At 37.0% G+C, this 22966-nt stretch overlaps 1 protein-coding gene across 1 annotated transcript; it reads left to right on the top strand.

Moving 5' to 3' along the window:
- Positions 1-19903: 19903 nt before the first annotated feature.
- LOC149228043 (uncharacterized) lies at positions 19904-20463 on the top strand. Its single transcript, XM_089375623.1, has one exon. The coding sequence runs from the start codon at positions 20013-20015 to the stop codon at positions 20343-20345; it is 333 nt and encodes a 110-aa protein (XP_089231749.1). The 5' UTR covers positions 19904-20012; the 3' UTR covers positions 20346-20463.
- Positions 20464-22966: the final 2503 nt, after the last annotated feature.

The following is a 22966-nucleotide window of genomic DNA, read 5'->3' as shown; positions in this document are numbered from 1 at the left end:
AGTAAGATAAAAGTTTACAATTTATATTTGGTGAAATAGAGTAAAGGTAACCCTATTGAAAACTTAATTTTATGAGGCTGTGATGTTCCTTTAATATATGATGGACCAGTTGTAGTAAAAATACTACTGAATTTATTCTATTCCTCGTACAAATAAAAGAAATGAATTTTGTGGAAACTTTAGAAACCAAGATAATCTCTTTACAACAAAATAGACTCGTTACTACAAAGAAAAATGAGTAATGCCAAAATTCCGAAGCCATGCCATAGTTAGTAATTTTGTGTGAAAATATATATATATATATTTGTATGAAATTGCAATATGTTACAAAACTCTATAAGGGGAGGGTAATCCACCCACTTAGTAGGTTTTTACATCACATACATTCTCAGCGTATCTTCTAGTACCTAGTTCACTAATTCAATTTTCCTATCCATATGTTGATGGTAAGAAGTATTGAACTTCTCTTGGGCACCTAAATTAGTGAAGTAAGCCTTCCAAAAAGTGGAGGTAAAATTTACGTCCCTATCAGAGATTATCATTTTGGATATTCAATGTAATCTAAAGATCTCTCTCATAAAAATATCAGTAATTTTCACATCTTTATAAGCTCATTGCACAAGAATGAAATGAGAAGTTTTACTTAGTTTGTCTACCACCACCATTATAAAGTCATTTTTCTTTTTCAACCTTCATAGACATGTAATAAAATCTAGAGATAATATTTCCCATTTCCATTCAGGAATGGGCAGTGGGTGGAGTAGACATGTTGGGTGTTGACGTTCAACCTTTACTTGGTGGCCCTCCAAGAATTTCAGCAAGTATTGGGTCACTTCTTTCTTCATTCTAGGACAAAAGTAATATTTTCTTATAGTTGTAATTAATTTTTTGCCACTGCAATGTGCAACATATGGATTTCTATGATATTTGTCAAGAATAAATTACTTAATAGTTTGTTGATCTGGAATGTAGATTCAATTTTTATAAATCAAGAAATTTTCATTGTTAATATCATATCACATACTTCGTTCAGGATTACTCTCTTTTTTATCATTTTCCGGTGGGAAATGGTATTCAATATATTTTAAGGTATCATTTCTAATCTAATTAGAAAAAATAAATTTCAGTTGACCCTATACACAATTCAATCTTCTACTTAGAGCATCAATTGCCCATTTCTCCTTAGCTTTTAGGTACTTTATATCAAAGTCAAATTCACTGAGAAGATAAGTCCACCACACTTCTCGAGTGTTTAGATTTGGTTTCTTAAAAAAACTAGTCAAGTTTTTATGGTTAGTCATTAAGATAAATTTCTTCCCCAATAAAAAATGTCGCCATACCTTGAGAGCATGGACTATTTTAGCTAAGTCTAGATGATAAGATGAATAAGGTTATTCATGTTCTTTCAATTTTTTAGATTCATAGGCCATGACTCAACCTTCTCTCATTATGATGCCTCCCACCCCTTCTTGACATGCATCATTATAGACAATAAACTCCATTCCCAGTTTTTTTGTCCTTAGAATACATGTTATGGTCAACAAGTGTTTTAGCTGATCAAAACATTGTTGATATTTTTTATCCATTTAAAAGCCCTTTCTCTCTTCTACAATGATGTTAGGGGTTATGCTACTCTAGAAAATCGTTCATTGAAATGGTTATAACATATGGTTAACACAATATAGGATCGAATGTCTACAACATTTTTGGGGACAAGCCACTCCATTATTGTTTCAATCTTCTTAGGGTCTACTCCTATCCCATATTGAGTGATATTATATCCAAGGTATTGTACCTGATATTTATAGAATTCATATTTACTATATTTGGCATACAATCGACTCTCATGTAATGCTTATATTACTATATGTGGATGCTTCTCATGTTCCTCCATATTTTTAGAATAAATCAGGATATCATCAATAAATATCGGCACAAATTTATCAAAATAGGAATGAAATAGATTACTCATAAGGCACATGAATGTGGTTAGGGCGTGAGGGAGCCCAAAAGGGAAAACAAGAAATTCGTAATCTTTGTAACGATTTTTTACTGTAGTCTTGCAGATATCCTCATCCTTTGTCCTTATTTGATGGTGCCACGAATGCAAGTCAATTTTTGAAAATATAGTAGAACCTTTGACTTCATCAAATAGGTCGTCAATCCTTAGTAGTGGATATTTATTTTTGAGATGTTGGAAATAATACTAAGAGGGGGGGTGAATCAATATTATCAAATTCTTATCAATCTATCTTCCTTATTTATACTTTGAATAATTCTTCAAATATTGATCATTACTTTGTATGTCAGTATCATCAAATAATGAGCAGGAACAAGAAAAGCAAATAGTCACACAAAAGAACACCAGATATAAGGTGGAAACCCAATGTGGGTGAAAACCACCTGCTACAATATGTCTCTATCTTCTTTCAATTAGAAACTCCTTTTACAATGATTTTGTACTGGTGTAGTCCTTTACTAGTACACAGGCTACAACCTGCAGAGAGCTACAACCCTCTCTCGTTCTCCAGCTTCTCCTGGAAGGGAGCTACAACCCCCTTAGCTCTTGTACTAGCCAAGATACTAGTACGTAGGTGCTGGCCTACTGAAGGCTACAACCTTCTCTTTCTTCCAGGGACCACGTTTCATAAATTTTCAGACTGGATCCATGAACATAAATCAATCATCAAGTATATCTGCATCAAACAATCTCCTTTCCCAATTAGCACTGAATCAAGTAAACACTTCTCTGACAGTTGTACCCAGAACACAGTAACAGTAACCACACACCAAATTCTGAACCCAGAATACTGCAGCAATAGACAGAGGCAGCTAGATCATAATTTGAAGATATACGCTACTTCAACAACCTGAAATCTCCGTGCAGATCTATAAAGGATAATTCCTTATTTCAAATATTCAGACACTAATTAACCCAGATTGTCATATTTATAGATCAAGCATTCACCTCATATAACAGATCAAAATCATGCAAAGCTATTATTATTCAAGCATACAGATTATGACCCATCAAAAGAAATTATCCTTCTTTATGCGCTAAGGTTCCTCCTTCATTCAAATCCAGATCTGCACCATAACCCAATCACAAATATTTCAGATCTAGCACTTATTAGATATTCAGTTCATTCGATGATACTTTGCCAAATGATCTCCTTCCTCTTTTATAGTCTTAGGCCTTTCACAATACCACGGTCCAAAACAATAATAACACAATACCACGGACCCAATACTTGGGATCAACACTTTTGGATGCAATACCACGGGCCAAAACCATAGGATCAAAAACTGTCGAACTAATACCATGAACCAATCATGAAAATGCGTGAGATCAACACTTTTGGATGCAATACCACGGACCAAAACCATAGCATCAAAAACTGTCGGACTAATACCATGAGCCAACCATGAAAGTGCGTGAACTTTTTTTCTTCATGAAAGGAACTTTTCTCTGCATGAAAGTGCGTGAACTTTTTCTCTACATGAAATAAACTTTTCTCTGCATAAAAGTGCGTGAACTTTTCTCTACATGAAATAAAATTTTCTCTGCATAAAAGTGCGTGAACTTTTCTCTACATGAAATAAACTTTTCTCTACATAAAAGTGCGTTAACTTTTCTCTACATGAAATAAACTTTTCTCTGCATAAAAGTGCGTTAACTTTTCTCTACATGAAATAAACTTTTCTCTGCATAAAAGTGCGTGAACTTTTCTCTGCATGAAAGAAACTTTTATCTTCATGAAAGTGCGTGAACTTTGTTGCACTATAATTTATCATCTGAGATGAGTGGGTTGCCATCAAGTACAACATATGTATCATAATCCCAACAATCAACCCCTTTGGACTTGATGGCAACAACAACCAATCACTCTCCCCCTTTGAAATCAAGGGCAAAGGGTTATGCTCCCCCTAAGAACATGCTCCCCCTGACTATAAACCAGATCTGCAAAGAAGAACCATAATCCATCAAACACCATAAATGACCATGAAAGAGATAGAGACGTATTGCAGCAATATTCAGACCAGCATCCATGATCTCCTTCTGTACTTCCTCCATAATGCCAACAGTGCATGATATGCTCCCCTTGAACCTCTGCCATTTGATCTTTGACCAATCCGCAACCCAGCACATGTACGCATATACTTCAGATGAACCTTGCGTACAACCAACAATCAGAAGAGATTCAACAACAAGATGATGCATCAACAACCCCCAGCTTTTGCCTGAGGTATTCAAAGGTCTCCCTAGGCAATGCTTTGGTGAGTATATCAGCAACTTGTTCCTTAGAAGGAACATACTCCAACTTGACCTTTTGTTCAAGCACTTGTTCCCGGAGAAAGTGATACTTGATTGGTATGTGCTTGGTTTTTGAATGCATGACTGGGTTCTTTGAAATGCTGATTGCACTTGTATTATCACATAAGATGGAGATGGGTGGTGTATAAGTGATTTGAAAATCGTGCAAGGTCTGTATCATCCAAAGGAGTTGAGTGCAGCAAGATGCAACAGCAACATATTCTGCTTCAGCTGTAGACAAGGCAATCGAACTCTGTTTCTTGCTGAACCAAGATACTAATCTGGAACCCATAAAGAATGCACCACCACTTGTGCTCTTCCTGTCATCCACGCTTCCGGCCCAATCTGCATCAGTATAAGCACGAAGTGTGAGATCTGTATCTCTAGGATACCATAAGCCATAATTTTGAGTCCCTTGAAGATATTTGAAGATTCTCTTTACTGCCTGAAGATGAGTTTCCTTTGGATTTTCCTGAAATCTTCCAACTATTCCCACTGCATGCATGATGTCTGGTCGGGTACCTGTCAAATAAAGTAGACTTCCAATCATAGATCTATAGGTTGGTTGATGTACTGCTGCCGATTCATCATTTGCAAAGAGGCTACATCCTGTGACCATGGCTGTACATACTGGTTTTGTGTCTTCCATGCCATATTTCTTCAAAATCTGCTTGAGATACTTGGTTTGAGACAAGAAGATCCCTCCTTCCTTTTGTTGGATTTGCAGGCCAAGAAAATATGTCAATTCTCCAAGCAAGGACATTTCGAATTCTTTCTGCATCACCAAGGCAAAGCTTTGACTCATAGATTCTTCATTGCTGCCAAAGATAATGTCATCTACATACACAAGAAGTATTAGCAATTCGTCATTTTCACTTTTTATATAAAGATTGCTATCTGCTGATCGTTTTGAAAAACCTTGTTGATGAAGATATTTGTCCAAACGATAGTACCAAGCCCTTGGAGCTTGTTTAAGACCATAGAGAGCCTTTTTCAGTCTGCATACAATATTTGGATCATTTCCAAGAATGAAACCATCTGGCTACTCAATGTATACTTCTTCTTCTAAGTCTCCATTCAGAAAGGCTGATTTCACGTCCATTTGAAATACTTTGAACTTTTGAAAGCTTGAGAGAGAAAGGAACATTCGGATGGCCTCAAGTCTTGCAACAAGAGCAAAAGTTTCCTCAAAATCTATTCCTTCTTGCTGCGCATACCCTTTACAAACAAGTCTTGCCTTGTTTCTAATTACTTCCCCATTTTCATTCAACTTATTTTTGAAGACCCATTTTGTCCCTATAACATTCTTATCCTTTGGTCTAGGAACCAACTCCCAAGTATTGTTATTTTCGATCTGCTCAAGTTCTTCATCCATTGCTTTGACCCAACATTCATCTTTGCATGCCTATTTTACATTTTGTGGTTCACTGGAGGAGAGTAATGCCAAATAGCTTGAAGCTTCTGCAATTTTTCTTCTTGTTTGTACACCTGCTTCTTTCTACCCCAAAATTTGAGATTCTGGATGATTCTTCTGAACGTACTGGGATGTAGTCTTCTCTTCTATCCTTATCTGTTCCTCTGGTGCTTCTTGAGGTTCTTCTTCTTCATCATTCTGTCTTTGAGGGTAGTCTTCATCTTCTTCGATATTTTCATGATTTACTTGCCTAGGAATGTATCCCTTTTCATCAACCACTACATCAATGCTGTCAACAATTCTTCCAAGTCTTTTATTGTAGCACTTATATGCTTTGCTGTGTGGAGAATAACCAAGAAGAATGCCTTCATCTGCTCTAGGTTCAAGTTTTCCAAGTTGCTCATCAGTATTCTTAATATAGCATTTGCTCCCAAAGATTTTGAAGTGCTTTACCGAAGGAGTCTCACCATACCAGAGCTCATGAGGAGTTTGAGTGCTGTTCACTCGGACATTTATTTTGTTGAGAATAACAACCGCAGCATATGCGGCTTCACCCCAGAAAGTTGCGGGAGTTCCAGACTCATCCAGCATAGCACGAGCCATTTGTTGGACTGTTTTGTTCATCCTTTCCACCACTCCATTTTGCTGAGGAGTTCTAGCTGTAGAGAATTCTCTTCTTATCCGATGTTCTTCACAGAAATCGAAAAATTCATTTGAGGTAAACTCCCCACCTCTGTCAGACCTGAGGCACTTAATTTTGTAACCTGATTCATTTTCAACCAAGGCTTTGAAGGATTTGAATTTCTCGAATGCTTCATCTTTGTGCTTCATAAGTCCTAACCAAACAAACCTGGAGAAATCGTCAAAGAATAATATCAAGTATTCTTCTCCTCGAGGTGTCCTTTTCCTAAATGGACCACATACATCTGTATGGACTAGCTCAAGAGGCATGCTAGCTGATCCTTCCTTCTCTGGAAAGTTAGTTCTGGTTTGCTTCCCAAACTGACATGATTTGCATATGGTGTTGTCTGGAATTTTGATATCTGGAAGATCACGAACTGCCTAATATTTGCATGCTTTCCTTATTTGTGAAAAACTTAGATGCCCCAACCTCCGGTGCCATAACCAGTGTTCATCATCCTTGCTCAAATAGCATTGTTGTTGTCCTTCTTCAAATATGTATAGATTATTTGGAGTTCTTCTACCTTTGATCACTGTTTCACCTGTATCAAGATCACGAACACGACATCTGTTTGATCTAAATATCACCTCGGTTCCTTGATCACACATCTAGCTGACACCTAGAAGATTATGCTTGAATCCATCAACATACAAAACATTTCCAGCTTTGACCTTTTCTTTTAACTGAGCAGTGCCTTTTCCTTTTATAGCTGCAGGAGTATCATTTCCAAAAGAGACTTTCTTTCCCTTTTCTAAAGCAGAATATGATTCAAGTTTTTCTTTATCACCTGTCATATGTTTCGAACATCCACTGTCAATGTACCATAGATTTTCTTGTCCTTCTGCATAAAATTCTATCCCACATCTTTCTGTTTGTGGTTCCTTTATTCTCCATGTTCTGGTGCTTGAGGCTTGTTCCTTTGTCTGCTAAAACCTGCTCCTGCATTCAGAATCTTCATGACCAAAGTTATTGCAAATAGAACATTCAACTTCATTTTCAAGAGCCGAAAAGTTGTTATAGGTCCTTCTTGTAATCTCGATCATACTTCTTTGTTTTTGAGCTTCTCTAGTCATGATTGTTTTATATGCAACACATTGAGTTGCTTTGTGACCAAGGTTATGGCAAGAGAAACATTTCCCATTGAAGAAACTTCTGCGATTATCAAATCTACCAGCCAAATGATTGTAATTTCTATTGTCATCCATTCTTGAAGCAAATTGAGAAGATTTTACCTATGGCTGGTTGTAGCTTTTGTTCATCCTTAAGACAGATTGCCCCTGGTTTACCTGATAGTCTTTGTTCATTCTTGATGTAATTCGTCCCTGCTTTACCTGGTGATCTCCATTGTGCTTTTGCTCATTCCTTCTTGCTGCATCAAGATAACTCTTTGAGGTGGATGCTTGAGATGTTTCTCCATTATACCCCAGACCTGTCTTGTTTAGCGGAGAACGTTGTACATTGATGATCTCATCCAGAGTTTCAGATCCTTTGACAAACTTAAGATTAATAGCCTTTGTTTTCTCAATTTCTTTTCTAAGGCCAACAATTTCACCTTCTAACTTTTCAAGATATTTTTCTTTTTCATCAATTTGAAATTGTAGAGTATCAATGACCATATTCTTTTCTTCTATACATGTCTTAAGTCTAGAAATCTCTTTATAAAAACTATCCACATCTATAGCATCCATGTAATCATCATCTTCAAATGCCATTAAAAGTTTATAGTCATTACCTCGTTCATCTTCATCACTATTTGATAGACCATCACTGTCTTCATGAGTGTAGTAGCTTTTCTTATTTGCATTATGTTTCTTGTTCCATCTGGCAGGTTCCTTTCCTTTGTCAATCTTATCGTTATCAGGACATTTGGAAGCATAATGACCTACTCTTCCACAAGCAAAACATTTAAAAGGTAGCTTACCTTTGAACCTTCCAGTACCCCGTTGAAGAATTCTGACAAAATTTGATTCTTCTTCTTCTTCTGGCACGTGACTTGATTCATAGTCGTCTCCTTTGCCTGAAGCCTTAAAATCAGCTTCTCTCCTGTCCGATGGACCTCCTTTTCTCATTTCATAAGCAGTTAGAATTCCGTGTAGCTGAGACATAGTAAGAGTTCGTAGATTTTCCTTTTCTTCTATTGCAGACACTTTAGATTCAAACTTGGGGGACAATGATCTTAGGACTTTTTCAACCACAACAACCTCTTTTATTTCTTCACCCAAGTTTTTCATACAATTAACAATCTCATCTACCCGAAGGAAATAGTTAGCCACACTTTCATCATTATACATTCTGAGATTCTCATACTGAATCCTGAGGGTTTGAAGTTTTGCATGTTTTACCTGTTCATCTCCTTCGTAGCTCAAAACAATCTTGTCCCATATTTCTTTTGCGGATTTATATTGCATAACCTTCACAAATTCAGATTGAGATAGACATCCTAGAAGAGTATTAACCGCCTTTGCATTTGTTTCATATTTCTTCTTCTCAGCTGAATCTGTAGGAGTAGCTGATGGAAAAGTATACCCTGTTTCTATAATGTCCCATACTTCTGTACCCAAAGATTGAAGATAGGCAGTAACTCTTACCTTCCAATATACGAAGCTTGTTCCACCAAAAACCGGTGGCCTGGTTGATGCTTCCCTCTCGTAGTTGCTCATGATGTTAGATCTTCCTTCAAGCAATCAAGCTTCTTCAGAAGGACGTGCTCTGATACCAATTGTTGGAAATAATACTGAGAGGGGGGGTGAATCAGTATTATCAAATTCTTATCAATCTATCTTCCCTATTTAAACTTTGAATAATTCTTCAAATATTGATCATTACTTTGTATGTCAGTATCATAAAATAATGAGCAGGAACAAGAAATGCAAATAGTCACACAAAAGAACACCAGATATAAGGTGGAAACCCAATGTGGGTGAAAACCACCTACTGCAATATGTCTCTATCTTCTTTCAATTAGAAACTCCTTTTACAATGATTTTGTACTGGTGCAGTCCTTTACCAGTACGCAGGCTACAACCTGCAGAGAGCTACAACCCTCTCTCATTCTCCAGCTTCTCCTGGAAGGGAGCTACAACCCCCTTAGCTCTTGTACTAGCCAAGATACTAGTACGTAGGTGCTGGCCTACTGAAGGCTACAACCTTCTCTTTCTTCCAGGGACCACGTTTCATAATTTTCAGACTGGATCCATGAACATCAATCAATCATCAAGTATATCTGCATCAAACAATCTCCTTTCCCAATTAGCACTGAATCAAGTAAACACTTCTCTAACAGCTGTACCCAGAACACAGTAACAGTAACCACACACCAAATTCTGAACCCAGAATACTGCAACAATAGACAGAGGCAGCTAGATCATAATTTAAAGATATATGCTACTTCAACAACCTGAAATCTCCATGTAGATCTATAAAGGATAATTCCTACTTTCAAATATTCAGACACTAATTAACCCAGATTGTCAGATTTATAGATCAAGCATGCACCTCATATAACAGATCAAAATCATGCATAGATACTATTATTCAAGCATAAAGATTATGACCCATCAAAAGAACTTATCCTTCTTTATGCGCTAAGGTTCCTCCTTCATTCAGATCCAGATCTGCACCATAACCCAATCACAAATATTTCAGATCTAGCACTTATTAGATATTCAATTCATTCGATGATACTTTGCCAAATGATCTCCTTCCTCTTTTATAGTCTTAGGCCTTTCACAATACCACGGTCCAAAACCATAATAACACAATACCACAGACCCAATACTTGGGATCAACACTTTTGGATGCAATACCACGGGCCAAAACCATAGGATCAAAAACTGTCGGACTAATACCATGAACCAATCATGAAAGTGCGTGAGATCAACACTTTTGGATGCAATACCACGGACCAAAACCATAGGATCAAAAACTGTCGGACTAATACCATGAGCCAATCATGAAAGTGCGTGAACTTTTTTTCTTCATGAAAGGAACTTTTCTCTGCATGAAAGTGCGTGAACTTTTTCTCTACATGAAATAAACTTTTCTCTGCATAAAAGTGCGTGAACTTTTCTCTACATGAAATAAACTTTTCTCTGCATAAAAGTGCGTGAAATTTTCTCTACATGAAATAAACTTTTCTCTGCATAAAAGTGCGTGAACTTTTCTCTACATGAAATAAACTTTTCTCTGCATAAAAGTGCGTGAACTTTTCTCTACATGAAATAAACTTTTCTCTGCATAAAAGTGCGTGAACTTTTCTCTGCATGAAAGAAACTTTTATCTTCATGAAAGTGTGTGAACTTTGCTGCACTATAATTTATCATCTGAGATGAGTGGGTTGCCATCAAGTACAACATATGTATCATAATGCCAACATGAGAGTCATTTTCTCAACTAGTGATAATATATATAAAGCCTCAGAGTGCCATCCTACTTCTTAACAAAAATGAGAGGGGCTCCATAAGGTGACACGTTGGGACACATGTATTTTTTGTCCAATAATTCTTGTAATCGAATTTTCAATTCTATCAACTCTAGTATGCTCACCGAGTACAGTGCCTTGGACACCAGGTAAACTCTTGGAATTAATTCAATGGTGAAATATATATCTTGTTTAGGTGGTAGTCCAGGTATTTCATCTAGAAATACATCATCAAAGTCCTTAACATTTGGCAGGTTTTCTAAGATTGTTATTTTCTCCTTTGAATTGCTATATCCCACCTAAAGTGCACAGATTTGGCATCCTTTCCTAATACAACTCCCTATTTGTGAGGTTATATTTGGTCTTAATCTCCTAGACCTCTTAATTCATTGAATTTCTTATCTAATAACTTCCCCATTAAAGAAATTGGTTGTGTTTTCCTTACAGTTTATAGGAGACCAATGAGCTTCTAGCCAATCCATATCAATTAAGACATTGTGGGACCCTAAAGGTAAAATATTTAAATTTACTCTTATAGGTTGGTCCACCAATTCAGCTAAATATTTTTCTACTTTAGCGACTACTCTCCCTTTTCCCTGTGTGGTTAATTCAACCAACGACGTGTTCTTAAATTTATTGACTTGTAAATGAAATAATTCCACCATACTAGGACTTATGTAACTCAAACTTGCTCCAAGGTCTATTACACTAGGGATCATGTGCTTGAAGATCTTACCTTCAAATTCAATCATGGTAGGTTGATATTCTACTTCATGATATTCTAGTGCAACATTAATCTTAGGTATTCCTTTTGCCACTTCACCCATAGTTCAAACCTACTAGATGTTTGTTACTTTATCAAATATTCCTTGATAGGGACAGTTCTTTATATAATATGGTCCTTCACAACCCCAACACTATAATGGTATTTTTTTTTTGTTGGTTGGCTTCAAGTCTGGTTGACTATTCTACAATTTTTTATTCATTCTGTGATCGATGTTTTTGTTGACCTTTCTCCATGGATTTTCATTGTTGATTTCTATGGGAATTTGTAAAATTTACAGTTCCATTATTTTTGGTATTTTGTGCATTCTCGTGTCCTTTCTTAGCTTCACCGGTCTCATTATTATCTTTCTGGTACATTTGTTGATAAAAATTTCACTGTTTCCTTACAATGTTATCCATAGTTTTAGGATTATTGAGTTCTAGTCATTCCTTCATGTGTGCTAGAAAACTATTCATAAATCCTTACACCTTGGCCTTTCCTTCCCGTATATAAGGAACATAATGTAATAAGGAGGTAAATTTTTTCATGAATTCATCCATGTTTAGTTGTCTAAGATGAACATCATGGAAATATTTGTCCTTGTCATCATAGAATCATCTAGTCAAATACTTTCCCTTAAAATATTTTTGGAAAGCTTCCAAGGTTATTACTTATTTGTCAACTCCATGTACTCGCTTCACTTCTTCATATCATAGGATTATTTTTCCCCGTAGTTGGTAAATTGCTAAGGGAGCTTTCAAATTATCGTCATATTCGTAAATTGGAAGTACTCATTCATATTAGCTAAACATGAATGTGTTGCCTCTTCTACCTCTCCATCAAAGCTTGGGGGTTTTATCTTTTTGAATTCTCCATGTAATTGCAATTTCAATCTCTTAGAAACTCTCCACATATTACTCCTAGAAACATTTATTGACTCTTCCTCATCTGTCTGTCTATCACCCTATGATTCTTGCATCTATCTCCTTTCAAGTATATTTTCCTCCCTCCTCTAGTGGGAGTTGCTCTGTTTCAATTATGAGGGTTCGGGATGGAATTTTTATGATTTTGTGTGTCCACTAAAATTTTCATTATCCATTCCTATTCATGCATTATAAATTCATTATATACCCTTAAATTTTCCATTTTAACCTTTATTTATTGCACGTTTTCTAGTAGCACGGTGATTGTATTATAAGGCTCGTCCCCTAATCCTATCCACATTTCTGAGTTGGGTCCCACAAAAGGTATTGACTAGATCCTACAAAAAGTCTTGCTCGTAGGGTAAAGTTGCATGAGTCCCCCTCTAGATTTGTTTCCACTCTCTCTGAAGCATAGAATACAATTTTGTAGTATCGTGTCCAATTATGTCATAATGTACAAAGCTCGACTCTCATACCACCTCTAACCTACCCTAACAATTTACCATATATCTAATATCTTTACCATGCTAGATATGCTGTAATTAATATCAAAATATCTATATGTATGAGTTGATCTGGATTGTATTAAAGGATGTTTGATTTGATATATGTATCCATGTTATATGCAACACTAACTACATGTAATTGTCTCGGACCTCAAGCTTAAATTTATTGTATGACATGAATGAAATTTGTGACTCCTTGTGTCAATCTTGTAGTGCCCATATGATGTATTAAGAGACATTAACTTTTGATCTATCTAGAACCCGGTCCCATCACATGCCATATAGCATTCTTAGCTTTAGGGATTTTCAATAGATCTACGACTCTTCAAGATTGGGTTCCGATCAATAGTGTAAATCAAAGGGGGTGGTTGGAGGGTCCCCAACATTGTATGTGGTTCATTTACCTGATTTCCCACTGTCATAATATAGCTCCGCAACTTGGAAACTAATGTTCATTTTTATGTGGACACCCTCATCTCTCTTTTTTGACTCGCTTAGTTATCCATATCACTTAAACCTTGAGGGCCGAGTCTTTGCAAATTACTCCTATTAGCACTAATCCTACAGGATTGGTGAGAATCAAGGGATTTCCAGAATGTCTGACAATGTGTTTTTTTATACATGTATGTTCCAATTGCATCCTCTCCCATCTTAACATGTAATTGAACTAAATTCTTTCATGATTTCCTCCAAATAAATTTGTTTTATTTCTTGATTCTTGCAGGTGCTAATGGAATCTCATCATGAGACATGTAATTACACAAGATGAGGGTATTTTAACTGGTAAATTTTATCATTGACATTTTACTATTTCCTAAATTTGTCTTTTGTCATTCTAGCTTGGTCTTGTAATGCTGACATTCTCTCCTAGGGTTATTTTTGGATCTCGTTGAATAGCAGTGAATTGTTGAGCTCAACACTTTTATGATTCTTTACTTATTGATGAGCTTCTTTTCTTTTACTATAATGTCAAGGTGCACTATATTAATATTTTGGTTACTGGGTTGGGCTCTTACAAGTAATGACTCCATGGTGCCTTCATCACTTTTCTTGCAAATTCATGACTCCCTTCCCTACATTCTTCTTTGACAGTTTATTTCTATGTTGAATTTCCAGGTGTGGTCACATGCCCCTCCAGGATTTTTTGGTTGTTAAATGCTAAGAAAATTTTGTGTAGTGAGCATCAAGAGTGAGATAGGTTTTTCAAAATCTTATTATTATTATTTAGGTACAATCTACCATTTAATTGAAATAAAAGTCCATGACCATACCATTGTTACTCTATAGGAAATCTATCCACCGTTATCATGATGGGCCTTTCAACTATGAGTAATTTTGGTGTGGTTATTTATGAGTTTAGTCTCTAGGAAAGAACACTTGTTTGCTAATGTAAAACTGTGTTTCTCTTTTAATATTTATAATTGACTCAGGGCCATAGGAAACCTTCCCAATTCTTGGGTTGTTCATTTACAATTTTACTACATTTTTTCAGTTCAAGTATATGTGTATATATGTTCAATACCCTTAGTACAATTGTTTGGAAATTTTTCTCTTTAGAATTTGTTTTAGTGAATAAATTGTTTTGGGCCTCACCCATGTGGTCAACATTTCTTTTAATGGAATGCTTTCAAGGAATGTATGTTTGGTAGACTTATGTATATTCGATTCTTTTATATAATTATCTATGTTCCACAATTACAAATCTATCAATTGTTGCGATATTATATTATAGAAGTTTTGTTTCAATGGTTTATCTATGTTCCACAATTACAAGTCTATGAATTGTTGCTATTTTCATTATGAGATCTTCATGTGAATAGTATTATCGAGTTCTTTCCTTTTTAAATATGTTAGTTGGTTCCACAGTGCATTAGAATTTGCTAAAAAGTGTAGTTTTCCTTCTTTCTATTTGGTCAATATATTTGGATGCAATTTACAGTATTAGTATAATTCTCAGTAGTCCTCCACTATTTCTAGGTTGTTGGTAGCCTTGTCTAGCCTAGGAACTAACTCAAACCTCCTATGGGGATGTCTTTCTAGCCTAGTGGTCACTGTTATTATTGTTCTCTCTTTGAGATTCTTTACATGATATCTCTATTACATTCTAGAATTGACACTTTACATATAAATACAGTGGTTTTCACCCCACTTTTCATTACCAGATTTATTCTTGGAACAGTATAATAATAAATTCAAACATACATCACAATTGAAGACCTTGAAAACAAGCGACAACTTTCACCTCTGACCAAAACAATAACGAATAAGGATAGCCATCCACAAAACAATAACGAATAAGGATAGCCATACATAAAACTACAGGGAAAGGGATGTTCCTAGTTACATATGAGATGAACTCTCCTTGAGCAGTTTCATATCCAAAAAAAATTCACATTGAGAACCATCGTGGATTCACCCAAGACCACTTGTCAACTCTCCTTGAGCAATTTCATATCCAAAAAAAATTTAGATTGAGAACCATCGTGGATTAACCCAAGACCACTTGATCCCAACCAGATTCAGTCTAGGGTTTCAAATAGAGTTCCACTCCCCAAACAGCTCAAGAACTCTATGAGTGGAAGTGTCTTGCCTCCCTAGGTGTCCTCTTAAAGGTACATTTTTGTTATAGTCACACTCCTCCAAATTTGCATCAGGTATTTCCCATCTGAGATGTCTTGTCTCAAGAGAAGGAGGTTGGGAGGGAAAATGTCCTTCCCCATAACTGTCTTATGTTCTGGAATATGAAACTTACTTTTAGGTTACTTTTGAGTGTAATTTTATGACTAATTTTAAATTTTTTTATGATTACATCTAAACATTCATAGTTTAGCAAGTCTATAATCTGATTACATTTAAACATTAAGGTTTTAGCAAGTCTATAATCCATCACTTAAAGAAATAAAATAAAGTAAAGTAATTCAATGTTACCATATTCACCCAAGGGTACTACTAAAGTTCTCAACCATATTTAAAAAAAAGGGTCATTAACATAAAAATTAATCCAAAAATATCTAATTTTAAAATTAAATCAAATATTTCATGTTAACCACTTCAATGTGCTTCTGCAATGTATATCATAAATAATTTTAAAATTAAGTGTTCCATATTTAGCTCTGTGATGTGTTAACCACTTGGATTCCTTTTAGATCTATATCCTAGATCAAGAGATGGATTAGCCCGGGCAAAGAAATGGTTGCATCCATTTTTTAAATATATTTAAATTTAAAATTTAAAAAAAAGTTGTAATTTTTAAAATCATTAATACCATGAAACCATTTTACAATATGGATTATTTATCTTTTATATTTTTAACATTAACAACCACCGGCTGCAATCAATATTTAGAAACATGAATTGGATTAAGAAACAGGATCAGCAAACCGCCATTTTCAATTTTTATTCCCGCTATGAAATTGTGAACGGGTATCGGTATTCATGTTTGTTCTTGCAAAGATTAGTTTCAAATCCTACAACAACACTCTACCTCTGACTGAACGAAGGAAATACGGAGCACGCGAAACATCAATATGTATGAATAGAGGCAGCCATTAGAAACTTTGTCTGGTTCAATAACCAATTAATTTCCTGGTAGATTTAAAGGATTGAGTGTGAGCAGCTTGTGAACGTCAACCGTCCTCCTTCAACTGCGATGCTAATATGATCTGCTGGCGCGTGCTTTCCAGCTTCAATGGAACTCTCATAATTCCTCAGAAACTCCGCCTTGCCATTGGCACTCACTTGCTGCTGCTCCTTTGAACCTGAAGGGCAACATCCAGGAGGACTTGGAGCATTGCGTGGGCATTGAGGTGAAGGTGGAAGGCACTCAGAAACTCCTCGTGCTGCCCACGTCGCGATGGAAGAATGAAGGTTACGTTGGTGTGAAGGAGTGGGAACATGGGGATTGGGTTGAGGAGCAGCTTTAAGAGAAGATCGAACATTACTCTTTTATGCGGTCCTCGAGGAAGCAGCAACAAGAAGAAAGGCGCCTTCCTTAAACAAGGACGTCGACATAACTAGGGCCAGAGCAGTAAGTAGAATGACAGAAACATTAGTTTTCATTTTCCGGGGGAAAGGCATCATCCTTTTCTACTCTTATGGATGAATGGATGTGTTAGATGGTTGATAGTCTGTAAATATTGGAGATAATGAGAGCTATGTAAACGTGAGCTATACTTGCAGATGAAATATTTGAGATAATCAGAGTTATGGAGACGTGATTTATCGTTGAGTTGTAGTTGCAGATGAAATATTTGTTGCTCGCATACAATGCAATGCATTACTCACATGGAGGGAGATATGTATTTATATACATACAGAGAGGGCGAGGAGCGGAGGACGACCCCGAATGGTTGAATATAATTCAATTTAAATAGAGGATGGACCAAGGACAGATTCTTCGTTCGTAGAGCAGACGGGAGATAGCCTGAGCGATTGTTTAACGTTCAAAGTCCTCAACTTTAACGAGAGGTTTCAATTTTGTGGCTTGAATGTGTGACTGTGCGGAGGGAGCGCGGAATAGTAATGTGTTGGGATGTTTCACTTTGTCGTTTGATTCATCTCCGGTGTTGAATTGACTTCCCACGATAGTAAGCAGAAGAAGGTGCAACATAGTTAGAAATTGGAGGAAGGTAATTGAGATGTGTCTGATTTTAATCCGTGGGAAACCGAAGGTGCAACATAGTTAGAAATCGGAGGAAGGTAATTGAGATGTATCTGATTTTAATCCTCAGGGGCAGCGTTGATGTGTATATCATTCCGGGAATGTATATAATCTTTGGTCAATCGGTGATTTTCCATTCAGATTTCGAATACTTGCAAAGTAGATTTGAGAATACAGCAAGAGATTGCGGTCATATATATTTATAATAATAAAACTGAGTTATATAAATTAATTAAAAGCAAAAAAAATTGTTTTGCATCGAAATAATTAATTTTATATCTTTTTTATATAAAGAGATGAAAGAATTAAAAGTATTTTTATGGTTATTTTTTTATTTTCCAATAGGAGTGAGATTTGTAGTTTTTTAGATTAGATAATGACTTCACACATGGTATCACTAAAAATAGTTGTTGTTTTCTACCTATCATTAAATTTAGAAATTATGTTTTGAAAAAAATTGTATAAATAATTATAAATTACATTGCTGCTTAGTCTTTATCATTAAACTTAAAAATTATGTTTTGAGAAATTTTTTATAAACAATTATAAATTATATTGGTTAATGCTAAATTAATAGTGATTAATAGACATTTATGTAATATGAGTCTTAAAATTGAGATATTAAAATTGAGATATGAAGTGAATAAATTAATTAATTAAAAAACTGGTTTGTTGAAATTCAAGCAATTATTCAAAAATCTATATAGAAATCTAGAATTTCACTGTTGAAACTCCTAGAAAAACCGTTAATCAAAAATCTATATAAAAATCTAGAATTTCACTATTGAAACTCCTAGACTTTGATATACACTTTAATCTTTGATTTGTGGTTATTATTAAGAATATGATGTACTCTAACTAATAGACAAAATGATTCTTTTCACCAGATATAATTTCATCCAAATTTGTAATTTTTTGTTAAGTTGGAAATAATTAATTCCTACTTGTCTATGGTTGTATTTTTTATATTTGAGGAGTTTGTTCCTACATAATAGGAAGAAGCTAGAATATAGTTTCTCCGAGTTTAGTGTGTGGTTGAGAGAATCTCTCAACCACACTACTGTACGTCTAAGATAGCATTCCTATCTTAAGACTATTGATTGTATAAATATGTGTAATTTCCTCATTCAACAATATAATAGAATATATTTTGAGTGTCTACAATTTTATCTTGGTATCAGAGCCTGAGGGCCTAGCCCCTCGTGGGCTTGGCTGCTCCTGGGCTGAAGAGAATAAAAGTTTTTTTGTGAATATTTGTTTCTTCATCATCCGTTCTCCATTGGCCAGGGCAGGGGTAGTTGTGGCGATTCATCAGCGTGGTGAATTATAGACTGACTTGCTATGCGCTATGAACTGGACGTGAAGAATGGAAGCCGATTTTACCAGGAAGCCTGTCTGCTGAGAATTGCAGAGAACCGGTACATCTTCAGACCTCCATGACCAACCTATTTTGTTTTGTGTTATTAAACGCTGGCCGCTGTCTTGAAAATTTGTCTGTGTCTGAGAGCAGCAGGCCTGAGCGTTGCAATTTCAAGTCCTGAATGAAGTTATGAACCTGTCAGAATTTTCACGGTCGTTGTGGCCCTAGCCTGGATCTGCTGAATGTTTTCTACATAAGCGGGAATTTTCGTCCGACGCTAGGTAGTGCTTCGTGCCAATTCTGTTTAATGTATCCAGAAAAAGAAGGGACAGTCCGTAACAGCAACCCAATCCACTTGTATTTGGTATGATAACTCTGGTTTTTGCCCCCGCAATCATGTTTGTGTTGTGGTCACCGAAAGGAGGGAATTCTCGTTCTTCTCCATCCTTAGATGAGACATGGAACAACATCAGGCATGTGGTGCAGTTCTCTCCAACTGTGGAGTACATAAATGGGTCAGAGGTCATCTGGCAGATCCCCAAAATCTGCTAAATCTGTCCTGTTTATCGCCCATGGTTGCCATGGGAGGGCAGTCAATTTTTGGGACAGGAGTCCAAATTGTCTAAATTGCATCGGACTACCAGAGGAAAGACTACTTGTGCTGCATGCTCTTGTGAGACAATATGCTGTTATCACAATTTCGAGCTCTATGGAGCGTTGGAGTTTTTTAAAGGACAAGGAGAAAGTGAAGAGCATTCTTAAATGGTGGCTTAAAGAGAAGAAGCTGCTGGGACTGCCTGTGATAGCATTAGGAGCATCATCTGGTGGCTATTTCATCATCTGGTGTCTACGGAGAGTTGAAAAGGAGCATCTCGGGAATCGATCTGCGGTCTCGCGTTGCACTACGGCTGCATTGCCTCTACGCTGACAGACTGTTATAAGTGTTACTTGGAGACTTTCAGAGACATGGCGATCCGACGAGAGGAAAAGAAGCCAAAGCAGAGGAAGAACAGAGATGTGGGAACTCTACTTAAATTTCGTTGCACTGCCATCCAGAAATTTCTTCTGGATCAAACCACCGGCTCTGAGAAGAGCATCAGAGGCGTCTTCGGCAACAATCCGGATACAAGCAAAGCACTTCGAATGCTTGTAAAAGAACACAAAGTTAAGCGGTTTGGGAGTGGCGGAAGATCCGATCCCTTTATTTATATGGCTCTGGTTCCTCCTCCTGTGAGCGACCTCGAGTGTCTAAAGCAGACAAAGGAGGCACACGGGATGTGTGATTCTCTGGACGTGTAATAGGGGGAAATTCCATCGCAATTCTTCGTAGCGTTGTAGGTTTTAACGATTCAGAATTTATGCCTGGAATTGTTGAAGTTCTTGATGCATTTTTATAAAGACCAAGAAAATGGGGCACGGAACTGATTTGTATCTTAGGAGACTCGGGTGATCCCGGCTAAGATCTTGCCTGCTCCGGTGAATGATTTTGCGATTTTCCAAAGTTAGAGTTCTACGAAGCAGTGACTGGAGCTGTGTGTTTGTATGTATTATCGCTGAAGGCCATGATTGGTAACCAGCGGAAGAAATAGAAATTTGTGAGGGCTGCGGTGGCGCCGTCTTGTGCGACCTGTTTTGGTTGCTATTTGGACGCCACTGTCTTTAGCAGCATTGGCGAACGGTGATCTGTGTGCCTGAGTGGAGCGGCATGTTCGTGCCTGCAGCCCACAACGAGCCGAGAAAGGGAGCTGGAGTGTGCATCGGTGAGGGCAGAAACATCGGTGTTGGTGCAGATCAGAGAGAGTGGATTCGCGTTTACAGGACCAGATTCTTCACGCAACATTTGCAGCGTGTTCCTGGCTGCGTGGAGATGGACGCTGCGTGGAGATGGAGTCAGATCTCAGGACTCTATAAGCTGAGTCGAGACTGAAACCTGCCTACCAAAGTGCACTGGTGTGGCAGAAGTTGACCTGTTGACAGAAATGCCTGCAGTTGGCAAGGAATTGTGGTATGCCACATTGATTGAGTGGAGCTGCTGTGATTGTGGCAGCAGTGTCGATGGATTGCAGATCGCGGGCTAAGTGGTTTGCTGGTGTGGTGGTCAACTCGCAGTGGAAGTGTGACTGCGGGACTGCCGAGAGATCAGTGAGTGCAGCGTTGATGTTGTGTTTCCACTGTGTCGCCGGAGAGTACTGTTCAGACGCGTCGGTGTCTGAGTCAACGATCTTCATCTAAGCATTCTGAACGAGAGGCAGATTTCTTGTTCGTAGGTCTTGGAGTGGCGGTGCTGCTGCTGTGTTTATGGAGTGGCAGCCCAGCGTGGAGAAGATCTTTGGGTCCAGAACACTAGAGAAATTAAATTTGAAAAGTTTATGTTGTATTTTCTTGGAATCATGTTTAAATATTATTGAGTCTTATTGAGCCTAGCTAACTCAATGTAGGCAAAGTTATTTTGTTAGAATTCGCGACTCTAACGAATGACAGGTTAAGCATGGAGTTCCAAAAAGTTATTTGACAAGGATGCCCAAGATGTGAACAATGAACAGATGAGGCAAAGCAGCGGCGACAATGTTTATGGTGGACAACAAAGTAGATGTTTGTTTGAGTTAGTGTGGCTTGTGGAATAGACTCCCTAGTATGTTATTGTAATAGTCATTGTATGTACCCAGAAACTCCAAAATGTGGAATCAGATGTAAGATTTTTTAAAGGCATCTGAAAGTTCGTGGTGATCTTAAAACCACTTTGTAATGGTTTATGGTCAGCCTGAAACCATCTTTTGTCACTGTAAAGTGATGGTTGGTGGTGAGCCAGAAACCATCTATATAGTCTTTGTGACTGAAGTGCCTTTGTGGCCAGTTTGCCTTTGTGGCTGAATCACCTATGTGGCTTGAGGTGCCTTTGTGGCTGGAATCGTGGATGTCAACACGTTGTTTGACAAGCTAGCCTTCGTGGCTGTGTTGAGCTCTGGCTGATTTGAGTCAGTGTGCCTTTGTGGCTGTGTGTACACGAGAGCTTTGTGCTCAATTGAGCAGGTGGACTGCAGAACAGCTGGCTCGGACTCAGATGTTTTTTCTGAGTAGAAGGGGATTGGCGTTTTTCACGCTAACAACAATGCCAGGAAGGCCAACTGGTGTGTCTGTTAGGCCATTAATCGCGCCAATGGGTGCGGGCCTTTCATTCAGGATCGTGCCAATTCACCTTCAAGGGGATCCGTGGGATCGGAGAAGTTGTGGATCTGTCCGAGGGCGGCAGATTGTGTTTTTTTGGAGGTTTTGTACATGCAATTCGCCTGATGGTGGTGGATTTGACTATCATGACAAGTAGTCATTAAGGGGGGGAGTTGGAAATAATTAATTCCTACTTGTCTATGGTTGTATTTTTTCTATTTGAGGAGTTTGTTCCTACATAATAGGAATAAGCTAGAATATAGTTTCTCCTAGTTTAGTGTGTGGTTGAGAGAATCTCTCAACCACGCTACTGTACGTCTAAGATAGCATTCCTATCTTAAGACTATTGATTGTATAAATATGTGTAATTTCCTCATTCAACAATATAATAGAATATATTTTGAGTGCCTACAATTTTATCTTGTTATTCAAAATACATTTTTTATTGCATTAATTGATTTAGTGTCTTAACACGTCCTTCTTGTTGCAATTGAATCTTGTAGATTAAACAATTTAAACTAATATTTTTTCAAATCTCTATTGTCTTTGGTTAAAAGTGACCCAAAAAAAATACATTCAAAAATAAGATCATTTATTCCATTAACTAGACTAAAATTTTTAAAATATTTCATGGAGACTGCAGTACAACTCCTCTAATAATAATAGATAATTAAATTAAAATTTTGAAAACCTTGTTAAAAAAGAAATATAAATATAAACATAACTTATATTTAAAAAAATATACATAACATCAA

The sequence above is a fragment of the Pinus tabuliformis genome, chromosome J, assembly GCF_031772625.1.
Source record: "Pinus tabuliformis cultivar Carrire ecotype Pingquan chromosome J, CPIR1, whole genome shotgun sequence".
Classification (NCBI taxonomy): domain Eukaryota; kingdom Viridiplantae; phylum Streptophyta; class Pinopsida; order Pinales; family Pinaceae; genus Pinus; species Pinus tabuliformis.
This window is presented reverse-complemented; position numbering and strand designations above follow the sequence as displayed.

What these genes read in the sequence shown, in the direction of transcription:
- LOC149228043 (XM_089375623.1), top strand. Translation starts at nt 20,013, where the DNA reads ATGGCGATCCGACGAGAGGAAAAGAAGCCAAAGCAGAGGAAGAACAGA.